The sequence below is a fragment of the Bubalus bubalis genome, chromosome 13 (genome assembly GCF_019923935.1).
Source record: "Bubalus bubalis isolate 160015118507 breed Murrah chromosome 13, NDDB_SH_1, whole genome shotgun sequence".
NCBI lineage: Eukaryota > Metazoa > Chordata > Mammalia > Artiodactyla > Bovidae > Bubalus > Bubalus bubalis.
Window position 1 is genome coordinate 77,999,607 of NC_059169.1, and position 12,351 is coordinate 78,011,957.

Consider the following 12,351-nt stretch of genomic DNA (forward strand, 5'->3'; position numbering starts at 1 on the left):
TTTTTCTCTTTCTCTGATTCATACACATACAGTGGTTGTTGAACTATTTAAAAATTTGTTGTGTTTTTAAAAAATTTTATCTTTTGGATGCACTTCACAGCATATGGAATCAGTTCCTCAACCGAGGATCAAACCCAAGCCCCCTGCATTGGCAGCATGGAGTGTTAACCACTGGACCACTAGGGAAATCCCTGGACTATTTAAAAGTTAGTGTCTGATCTTATAACACTACTCCTAAATATTTTATCACATCCTAAGAATAAGGGCATTCTCATACAAAATTATAACTCCATTATCACACTGAAAATTGGAAATGTTAGTCGCTCAGTCGTGTCCAACTCTGCGATGCCATGGACTGTAGCCCAATTCTTCGGCGCTCAGCCTTCTTCACAGTCCAACTCTCACATCCATACATGACCACTGGAGAAACCATAGCCTTGACTAGACGGACTTTTGTTGCCAAAGTAATGTCTCTGCTTTTGAATATGCTATCTAGGTTGGTCATGACTTTCCTTCCAAGGAGTAAGTGTCTTAATTTCATGGCTGCAATCACCATCTGCAGTGATTTTGGAGCCCCCCCAAAATAAAGTCTGACACTGTTTCCACTGTTTCCCCATCTATTTCCCATGAAGTGATGGGACCAGATGCCAATGTCTTCATTTTCTGAATGTTGAGCTTTAAGCCAACTTTTTCACTCTCCTCTTTCACTTTCATCAAGAAGCTTTTTAGTTCCTCTTCACTTTCTGCCATAAGGGTAGTGTCATCTGCATATCTGAGGTGATTGATATTTCTCCCGGCAATCTTGATTCCAGCTTGTGCTTCTTCCAGCCCAGTGTTTCTCACAATGTACTCTGCATATAAGTTAAATAAGCCGGGTGACAATATACAGCCTTGATGTACTCCTTTTCCTAAAGATGAGTTAAATTCAGATTAAACACGTTTGGTAAGACTACTTCATAGATGATATTGTGATACTATATCATATCAGGAAGTCCCTGCTGTTAGTGATACTAAGTTTGGAAGCTGGCAGACTCTCCATCGTAATGGAAATGGAGCAAGCTCTCCATGCTTTCTTTAATAATGAGTATATAATCTGCAGGGTAATACTTTGTCATCATAAACATTTGATTTCTCATTGTGCAAGGCAGCTTCTGAAATCACCCCAGTGATCCCTGTTCCTGGCATTTCACGCACTTGTGTAATCTCCCCTTGAATGTGCACCATATTTATTTACTTTTCTAATAGGTAGAATACGATGGAAGTGGTGGGATTGTCACGCCTGATACAAGGTTGTAGAAAGACTCGCTTCTGGCTCTGTTTCTGCCTCTCTCTTGGGTTACTCGTGCTGATGGCAGCAAGATGCTGTCATTAGCAGCCCTATGGAATGAGCCTCATTGTTTGGCAAAACTGAATCCATTGGTCCAACAGTCCTCAACAGCCTGCCAGCTGGCACACGAGTGGGCTTGGAAGTGGACCGTGTACCCCAAGTTGTGTCCTGAAATGACTGTGGACAGTCTTAACTATGATTTCAGGAGAGCCCTACTCCAGGATGTGACCCTCAGACACTGAGTAGATTATGGTTTCTTGGTTTCAGCCACAAATAGGGTAATTTGTTACAACCCAAATATGTAACTGATACACCCAGTGACCTTTAATCTCATTGATTTAACCTCAAGAAATGATTCTTGCTTTGCCTGAGACATCTGTTACATTTGGAGTTACCAAATGGTGATGTTCTCAGACTTTCATTCTTTCTAAATTTATTAGTTGACGTTCTTTTTAAATGATTTATTTATGTATTATTTGGCTGTGCTGGGTCTTTGGTGCTGAGCAAAGGCTTTCTCTAGTTGCAGTGGGAACGGGGCGGGGGATGGCAGGGCTACTCTCCCTTGTGGTGTGCAGACTTCTCATTGCAGTGGCTTCTCGTTGCAGAGCACAGGTTTTAGGCTTGTGGGCTCAGTAGATGTGGTGCACGGGCTTAGTTGCCCTATGGCATGTGGGATCTTCTCAGACTAGGGATCAAACCAATGTCCCCTGCATCAGCAGGCAGATTCTTATCCACTGTACCATCAGGGAAGTCCAGAAACAGATTTTTGTTTTCAGGCATGTTACGTAACAGAGAAACGTTTATTTAAGGAAATGTAAATATCAATAACCTCAGATATGCAGATGACACCACCCTTACAGCAGAAAGTGAAGAGGAACTAAAAAGCCTCTTGGTGAAAGTGAAAGAGTAAAAAAGTTGGCTTAAAGCTCAACATTGAGAAAACTAAGATCATGGCATCCAGTCCCATCACTTCATGGGAAATAGATGGGAAAACAGAGGAAACAGTGTCAGACTTTATTTTTTTGGGCTCCAAAATCACTGCAGATGGTGATTGCAGCCATGAAATTAAAAGACGCTTACTCCTTGGAAGGAAAATTATGATCAACCTAGACAGCATATTCAAAAGCAGAGAGATTACTTTGCCAACAAAGGTCCGTCTAGTAAAGGCTATGGTTTTTCCAGTGGCATGTATGGATGTGAGAGTTGGACTGTCAAGAAAGTTGAGTGCCGAAGAATTGATGCTTTTGAACTGTGGTGTTGAAGAAGACTCGAGAGTCCCTTGGACTGCAAGGAGATCCAACCAGTCCATTCTAAAGGAGATCAGTCCTGGGTGTTCTTTGGAAGGACATGCTAAAGCTCCAATACTTTGGCTACGTCATGCGAAGAGTTGACTCATTGGAAAAGACTCTGATGCTGGGAGGGATTGGGGGCAGGAGGAAAAGGGAAAGACAGAGGATGAGATGGCTGGATGGCATCACCGACTCGATGGACATGAGTTTGGGTGAACTCCGGGAGTTGGTGATGGACAGGGAAGCCTGGCATGCTGCAATTCATGGGGTCACAAAGAGTCGGACACGACTGAGGGACTGAACTGAAATGAACTGAAGTATTAAAACATCATGTGAAAGAAGGCAAAATGAAGATAGTCTACCTTAATGTTTTTCATTAGTCTGCCTTAATGTTTTCTCAAACCTTGGTGTTTATACCAATCACTTGGGAAACTTCCCACAAGGCAAATGCTGATTCAGTAGGTTTGGGGCCTGCGATTCTGCATTTGCAACAAGCTCCCAGGTGATGACCGGCAATCATGGTGGCCCACAGACACCACTTGGAGCAGCAGGGATCTAGGACATCTGTTAGTTAATGAATAATTTCAGTTGTTCTATACTTTATTTTTGGACAATGCAATTCAGTTCAATTCACAATCCTACATTATGCAGATAGACCTTTAGTCCCCCAAACTACAAAGGTAAACTTGACATTTTTAACTGTAAGTAGAAAAATATTAGGAATGGACCTTTAACCATGCCCTCCTCCAGGGGATCTTCCTGATCCAGGGATCGAACCAGTGTCTCCTGCATCTCTTGCTGGGCCTTTAAGCCAAAGATAAATCAGGGTTCTTGTAAAACAGTCTGGAAAGCCAAAGTTCATTGCCTCGTATAATCAACACCTTTAAAATAACAAGGAGTACCAAACTTTATTTAACAAGTACATTTTGGAACTTCCCTGCTGTTTCGGTGGCTAAGAATCTGCACTCCTAATGCAAGCAGCTGGGGTTTGAGCGCTGGTCAGGGAACTACAGGGGGCTTCCCAGGTGACTCAGTGGTAAAGACCCTGCCTGCCAATGTAGGAGACACCGGTTCGATTCCTGGGTGGGGAAGACCCCGCCTGGAGGAGGAAATGGCAACCCACTCCAGTATTCTTGCCATGGACAGAAGAACCTGGCAGGCAGCATGCAGTCCATAGGGTTGCAAGGAGTCGGACACCACTGAGCAACTGTGCACCCACTCGAACAAGGAACTGGACCCCACATCCTGCAACTAAGACCTGGCCCAGCCAGATAAATAAATATTAAAATAAATAAACAAACCTTAGAGATAGTTTGAAATTGAGTCAAGGGACCTACTAGGATCACCAAACTACTACAAAGAAATTGTTTTTAAAATCATTTGTCTCCAGTGTTGGGGGGCAACAGTGATTAGGAAACACACATTGGCAAGGGTAGAGCTTCTGGGGTGCTGGTAATGTTCTATTTCCAGGCCTGAATGAAGGCTACATGGCTGTATTCATTTCATAATAACTGTATTTACAATTGAGTTATTTTGGACAGTTGCATTCACCTGTGTAACTACCAGCCCAATCAAGAAGAGAACATTTCCATCACCCCTGAAAGCTTCTTTGTGTTCCTTTCCAATCAACCGAGCAATCTGTTACCTCCACCCACTCCCCCAACAGTGGCTGCCTCTTTCATGATTTTGATTCATCAGAACTTATTTTCACTGTTCTGGAACTTCACATAAATGGTCATAGAGCATATACTCCCTGTATATCAAGTTTCTTCTGTTCAAAATTTTTGACATTCAGTTTACAATTGCAGGTATCAAAGATTGTTTCTTTTTATTTCTGAGTAGTATTGCACTGTATGAATATAGCACAATTCATTTCTTTCATTCTATAGATGCATATTTGGATTATTCCAAGTTTTGACTATTATGGATAAAGCTATGAACATCCTTGGACAAGTCTTTTTTTAAAAAAAAATAACTTCATTTATTTATTTTTGGCTGTGCTGGGTCTTTGTGCTGAGTGGGCTTTTCTAGTTTCAGCAAGCGGAAGCTGCTCTCTAGTTGCGGTGCTCAGACTTTTGTTGCAGAGCACGGGCTCTCGGGCACTTGGACTTCAGTAGTTGTGGCTCCTGGGCTCTAGAGCACAGGCTCAGTAGTTGTGGCGCATGGGCTTAGTTGCTTTGCTGCATGTGCAGGGATCGAACTCATGTCTCCCACATTGGCAGGTGGATTCTTTACCACTGAGCCACCAGGGAACCCCTGCACAAGTCTCTGTAGACATGTTTTAATTTCTCTTAGGCAGATGCATAGGTGTGAAATTGTTGGGCATTTAACATTCAAAGAAACTACCGAACAGGTTTTAAAAGTGGATATATCAATTTATAGTCATAGTAGTAATATATGAGGGTTCCAAAAGCTCCCTATTATCACCAACATTTAAATTGTTGACCTTTTTAAAAAAATTTTAATTGAAGGATAATCACCCTACATAACAATGTTTTTGTTGGTTAGTATTGCTGATCCTTATTTTTAATATTATTGATCTTAAGTTTAGTCATTCTAGTGGGTATGCAATGTTTTCATTGTGACTTTAATTTGCATTCGTCTGATGATGAACAACATTGAATGTTGAACAGCTTTTCATATGTTTATTGAGTATAATATGTATTACAGATAGTTTTTCCTAGTCTCTGACTTGCATTTTTATTTTGTTTTTCACTGCTTTTTGATGAGCAAAGCTGTAATCTTGTTGTTGTTGTTGTTTTTTAAACATTTTATTTTTACTTATTGGGCACACAGAGTAGTCAAATTCGGAGACCTGAAGTAGAATGGTAGTTACCAGGGATTTTAGGGAGGAAGACAGAGACATTATGAATGGGTACAAAGTTGCAGTTTTGCAACATATAAACAGTTGGATGGTAGTGATGTGGCAAAACAAGGTGAATATACTTAACGCCAAAGCAATTAAAAATTTAAAAATTGTTAAAATGGTAACCTTTATGTAAAGTATATTTTATAGACATTAAAAATTTTTTTAATTGTTTTTTTCCCCAGCTGGTGTTAGTGCGGGAGGGAAAGCAATCATGGTTACTAATAACTTAATTCTCTCTGGTGTACCTGAAAGACACACAAGGAAGGTACAGAAGAGATATTGGGGCCCAGAACCCCACTTAGTTTAATGTCTCTATCCTGGAGTACTTCCATTAGACCCTCATCACTTAATCAGACAAGAAAGACAGTTTGACTAAGAGTTATTCTTTTGTGTGTTATTCACGGATTCATGTACTAATACTAAAGATTTAATTCACTAGGTTACGGTAACACATGGCAGGCAAACTAGCAGCAGGAGCAGACTGGTTTTTAAATAAAAGTTCTCTAACCTTAACCCCTAACTTAACTTTAAAAAAATCTAAGTACTTGATTTTGAATATTTAGATGTTGATCTGTCATATATAAACACTTTTGTACAGCATACTATATTATTTCAAGGAATGTGTAAGCATGTATGAATACCATGTTTTGAGGATCTTGGGTTTTTGTACAACACAAGGTATGTTTTTTAAATATTTTAATTTAGAACTCTTCTTTGTAACTTCTTAGTAAAGACTTCTTAGTAAAGAATCTTCATTTGATTTTTGGAAAGGATGCGAAAGAAGAAATATGAGTAACCCTCTTATTAAGGAGTTATGAAAATAATTTTGCTCCCTAGTTGATGAAGTGTTGATTAGGTGAGACGTCAATGTATCTGTGAATGTGCCTGATTTGCCCATGTAAGACCATCAGAAATGCTGTTCTCTAGCTGCCATCTATGGGGTCGCACAGAGTCGGACACGACTGGAGCGACTTAGCAGCAGCAGCAGCAGCAGGACCTCATCTTTGTCTAAGATACCCTGCTCAACCTACATATCATTTAGTACTGAAAATACTGTAATACTCTTCAGAGCCTTTGAAAAGAAGCCGCAGTAAACACTGCAAGTTTTCTTTGTAGAAACTGCTCATGGTTTCGAATAAGTGGATGCCTCATTTTTCATAAATTCTAAATGAAAAGCCAACAGTTACTCAATATTTGTGTTTTAGTCACAGTGTAAACATTGATCTAATCAACAAGTATTTACTGAAGCATCCTATGTCCTATGAAATTTAGATCATTCCATTCTCCCAGAATCCTATGAAATGCTATTATCCCCAATTTCCAGACAGGGAAATGTTCTGACAGAAAAGTTACACGACTAATGAATATTAAAACGGGACTTCCACTCTAAGATTCAAACCCACAGCTCTAAACCATCAAACCTGGAATAAACGCTTGCTGATTCTCTTAGTTAAACCAGTAGACCCCCCCAGAAGCCTCGCGATATTACTGGAACTACTGATCCCAACATGCACAGCGGCTCCTGTGAGGCCCCCTAAGCCGCAGAGTCCGCGGGGTCCCGGCATGCCTCGAGGCGCGAAAGGCAACCTGGGAGCCGTAGTTCTCCTGGGCACCTACCGGTATTGCCAGCGCGGCGGTGGTGGATCGCTTGGTTCCAGTTTGTAGGTCCTGTGAGGGCGAGCTGAGGCGGAGAAAGGGCGTGGAACTGGAACCGGGTGAGTCAGGCACTGTCTACGCGATAAAGGGAGGCGGCACCGCGGAGCAGGGCTGACTTAAATCAGCGCGGCAGTCTTTTCAGGGACACAGCGGTCTCGGCGTCAGCGAAAACAGAGCGAGGAGGCGCCAGAGCCCGGTTCTCGTCCTTCGCTCCCCGCCGCCCTCTCCACCATGCAGTCCCGGGAAGAAGCTCCGCGCTCTCGCCGCCTCGCCAGTCCCCGCGGCGGGAGGCGTCCCAAGAGGATTTCCAAGCCGTCAGTTTCGGCTTTTTTCACGGGCCCGGAGGAGCTGAAGGACACGGGCCATTCTGCAGCCCTGCTGGCCCAGCTCAAGTCCTTTTACGACGCGCGGCTGCTCTGCGATGTGACCATCGAGGTGGTCACCCCCGGCAGCGGGCCCGGCACGGGCCGCCTTTTTTCCTGCAACCGTAACGTGCTGGCGGCCGCGTGTCCCTACTTCAAGAGCATGTTCACCGGCGGCATGTACGAGAGCCATCAGACGAACGTGACCATGCACGACGTGGACGCCGAGTCCTTCGAGGTGCTGGTCGATTACTGCTACACCGGTCGCGTGTCATTAAGTGAGGCCAACGTGCAGCGCCTTTACGCGGCCTCCGACATGCTGCAGCTGGAGTACGTGCGGGAAGCCTGTGCCTCCTTCCTAGCCCGCCGCCTCGACCTGACCAACTGCACGGCCATCCTCAAGTTCGCCGACGCCTTCGACCATCACAAGCTGCGATCACAGGCCCAGTCCTTTATAGCCCACAACTTCAAGCAGCTCAGCCGCATGGGTTCGATTCGGGAAGAGTCCCTGGCAGATCTGACCCTGGCCCAGCTGCTAGCTGTCCTGCGCCTGGACAGTCTAGACATCGAGAGTGAGCGGACCGTGTGTCACGTGGCGGTGCAGTGGTTGGAGGCGGCTCCCAAGGAGCGGGGTCCCAGCGCTGCAGAAGTCTTCAAGTGTGTCCGCTGGACCCACTTCACTGACGAAGATAGGGGCTACCTGGAAGAACTGCTGACCAAGCCCATTGTGAAGAAGTACTGTCTGGACCTTGTTGAAGGGGCCCTGCAGATGCGATATGGTGACACGTTGTGCAAGTCTCTGGTGCCCAAGCCAGAGAGCAGCAGCAGTAGCTCTGTTGTGTCCATAGCAGAAAATCCACCCCAGAGGCTGGGTATGTGTGCCAAGGAGATGGTGATCTTCTTTGGCCATCCCAGAGATCCCTTTCTGTGCTATGACCCATACTCGGGGGACATTTACACAATGCCATCACCTTTGACCAGTTTGGCTCACACTAAGACTGTCACTTCTTCAGCTGTCTGTGTCTCTCCAGACCATGACATCTATCTAGCCGCCCAGCCCAGGAAGGATCTCTGGGTGTATAAACCAGCCCAGAATAGTTGGCAGCAACTTGCTGACCGCCTGCTCTGCCGGGAGGGCATGGATGTGGCATACCTCAATGGCTACATCTACATCCTGGGTGGACGTGACCCCATTACTGGAGTGAAATTAAAGGAAGTGGAGTGCTACAGTGTTCAGAGGAACCAGTGGGCCTTAGTGGCTCCTGTACCACATTCCTTCTATTCCTTTGAACTCATAGTGGTTCAGAACTATCTTTATGCTGTGAACAGTAAGCGCATGCTCTGCTATGATCCTAGCCATAATATGTGGCTGAACTGTGCTTCCCTTAAACGGAGTGACTTTCAGGAAGCCTGTGTCTTCAATGATGAGATCTATTGCATCTGTGACATCCCAGTCATGAAGGTGTATAACCCAGCCAGGGGAGAATGGAGGCGTATTAGTAATATTCCCCTGGACTCGGAGACCCACAACTACCAGATTGTCAATCATGGCCAAAAGTTGCTCCTCATCACTTCCACAACCCCTCAATGGAAAAAAAACCGGGTAACTGTGTATGAATATGATACAAGGGAAGACCAGTGGATTAATATAGGGACCATGTTAGGGCTTCTGCAGTTTGACTCTGGCTTTATTTGCCTCTGTGCTCGTGTTTATCCTTCCTGCCTTGAACCTGGTCAGAGTTTCATCACTGAGGAAGATGATGCACGGAGTGAGTCTAGTACTGAATGGGACTTAGATGGGTTCAGTGAACTGGACTCTGAGTCAGGAAGTTCAAGTTCTTTTTCTGATGATGAAGTCTGGGTACAGGTAGCCCCTCAGCGAAATGCACAGGATCAGCAGGGTTCTTTGTAAATAGTTTGAAATACTAAGATGTTTCTATTGCTATGAATATATCTTAAAAAGATGTCCTTTCCTTTTCCGGGGAAAAAATTAAACTTTGATTAGGATTGCATATTTGGTTTAGAAAGGGTAATGTTTGAATTGCTAATGTAATGTTACAAAATGTAAACAGTCCATGAAATCAGCTATATAATAATTTACTGTGCTGAAAGTGGAGATTAAAATATGCAACAAAAAAAAATGAACCATGTAATTGATGAGAATGCTTGCTGGTTTTTTTCCGTGTTCAAGAATTTGTTGCACTAGTGAATTGTTTTCATTAATTACATGGTTTATATTTTGATTATCTAATTTAGTCTTCTGTTCATTTTAAAATTCTGTTTAGTGTTGTGGGGGGAAAGTTAGCTTTTTCATTTTTGTGTAGAAAATTGGACTAGAAATTGTTGGCAGGTTTCGAAGATTTATATCTTCCTTCTGAATAATGAAAGTAGTAGATTTCCCAAATTCTCACATAGTTTTTAGTATTCTAAGTTTAATATAGTTTGTTAAAATTTGGTTTGGTTTTCTTCTCTTCTGCAAAGAAAAACAATTGGACATATAATTAAGGTTATCAAAGAGTGATTTCATTTTGATAATGGACAGAATGGTCTTAAGCACTCACAAAAAGTAAGGGGAAAAAATGAGGATTCCACTGTCTTACAAAAAATTTTCCTTTTTATTTTTGGAATATAAAATGTGTACTTGCTAAATGTGACCATTTTTCTGTCTTAAAAAGCATCCATTCTAGTAGAACCACTATTTAGACCCTTCTAAACCAAAAACAATAGATAACTTGCCGTATTTTTTCGTTTATACCTGGTACATGTTACACTGAATCAGAGGAGCGATTGTTTTTGTCACTGGACGTGTGATTGGGTAATGGAAAGTTTTAATCCATTGGTCATGCCTTGTCTTAAAAAGTTTATATGCTTTCCTACAACATTTTGGCTGTATAGTTTTGGTGTTTGTCTTAGAGAATTCTTTGGCAGGAAGTGATTTTTGTGAGGTGATATGGCTTTGAAGATGTGTATAAGCTAAAAACAGTATTTTATTGAGATCAGTAGTAGTTATTGTGTCTATCAACTCTAAAATCAAGTGCCAGAGAGAACTTTAAAATTTTAAGCTGTGTATAAAATTGTTTAATGTAGCATTGAAATTTTCTGTCAGTTTTGTAAGTCACTGTAAATGATTATCAGCTTGAAGTTATTTTTATATTAAAAGTTGACAAATAACATAAGTGGATGATGACATTTGGGGCCAAAAGTGAGAATATGTTTCCTCTAAAATACTTCCCTAAGCAGTGGTGTACCTGGTTATTTTATTTATTTGTATCTCTCCTATATTTCTCTGTGAAGCATGCTCCAGTCTGATTTTTGTTTTTTTCGTTTTATATCACCATAATAAGGGAAGATGTAGAAATAGAGACTTAAGTTGCACAAATTTGATACTGTTAAATACGAGAACATATAGGTACTTACTTTTTGAGGGTCTGTTAATACATACGGTTGTCACAATACATATACATGATAAATAGTGTATATGTACAAATGCTTATGGTCTATACATTTTTTTATACTCACTTAGTTTATCTTCTTGAATCGTTGTTCAGTAACATACTAATTCCTCTTCTATACTTATTCTCTAGTGACCAAATGCTGACATTTCTTTTCACCCAGGCAGAGTACTGAGGAGTGTATTCTGGAGAACAGAGTTTTGAAACTAAGCAGAGGGAGGGAGAGAGAAAATGGTTTAAAAAAGCCAAACACACAAATAATGTTTTCTTAGCCATTTCGATGGGCCACTGGAAGAATCTGCAGGAGGTTCCTGTCTAATATTATTTAGTGAAATAAGATTCTTACTCCAGCAGCATATGTTCCTTCAAAACAGCAAACGGTGCTCTAGTTTTTGTTCCGTAGAGGGACGTCAACAAGCACTGCTCTTAACATGGAAGGCTCTATCTTAATTGTATTTTTTGGCCAGCTTTTCTTCACCAGTAACTTCTTGTTGATAGTTTTTTGTTCTCTAAGATTGAAATAGAAACAAGCTGTTCACAACCACATTATCCATCTACAGAATTAAGGTGTGCAACCAGTTGATAAGTGACATTCTCTCATGTGTCATTCTCATCCTCTGAGTTAGGTATAAGCTAATTAGTAGTAAAATATTGGTTTACAAAGAGCTTTTCTTAGAAAGGATTTTGGTTTCATAATATGTTTGTGAATTAAGGATAGATGTTAACCTTTATTTTTTTTTATAGAGAAGTGATTTGTACATGGTTAGTTACAAATAAAACTGGCACTAGAACCCCAGGCCTTCTGACCTCTTGATTTAGTTTGTGCTAAATGTACAAAACCCTTGCTTACATAGTGACACGACCAGCAGAGCAGTGTTGAAATCCCTTCATCACAGGAAAGCGCCTTGGTCTCAGTTTTACAATTAATCGACACAGATTTTAGCAAATGCTTAATATAATGTCATTTGCAGGATTGCTGTTTGTAAAACTTAAGAATGATCTTACTTATTTTTTGTATCTGTCTGCCTGTAGTCTGAAAAGCTCAGAGAACCCAAATTATTTCAAATAATTTAAATATTCAAACAATTAGCATTGGTATTTTCAAAAGGACAAAAAAGGGACTAATTTAGTGAACAGTTTGGGTTTAGGATTAAATTTAAATTATAATTTCCTTCTATATCCTCTAGTTGAGCAGTGTTGTGTGTGTGTGTGTGTGTTCTTTTTTTTTTTTAGCCTGTTTCATACCTAGATCTTACTGATAATCTGATGAAATCTTTTGACCCATTCCCTAGAAAAATGTACATGTTTATGTTTGCATAATTTCAAAGGTGTTAGACGTTTCTTCAGTTCATTTGCACACCCAGGGTAAGAACACTGTAAGAGTCCCAAGAACACT

General features: G+C 41.5%; 1 protein-coding gene across 1 annotated transcript; it reads left to right on the forward strand.

The window, feature by feature from the left end:
- Positions 1 to 7,016: 7,016 nt before the first annotated feature.
- Positions 7,017 to 11,751, forward strand: KBTBD7 (kelch repeat and BTB domain containing 7). The gene has a single exon (XM_006076516.3). It carries the CDS (start codon positions 7,373 to 7,375, stop codon positions 9,413 to 9,415), a length of 2,043 nt encoding a protein of 680 aa, XP_006076578.1. The 5' UTR covers positions 7,017 to 7,372; the 3' UTR covers positions 9,416 to 11,751.
- The last annotated feature ends 600 nt before the right edge of the window (positions 11,752 to 12,351 follow it).

Excerpts from the sequence above, each read along its gene's own strand:
- KBTBD7 (XM_006076516.3), top strand. The coding sequence starts at position 7,373 with ATGCAGTCCCGGGAAGAAGCTCCGCGCTCTCGCCGCCTCGCCAGTCCC.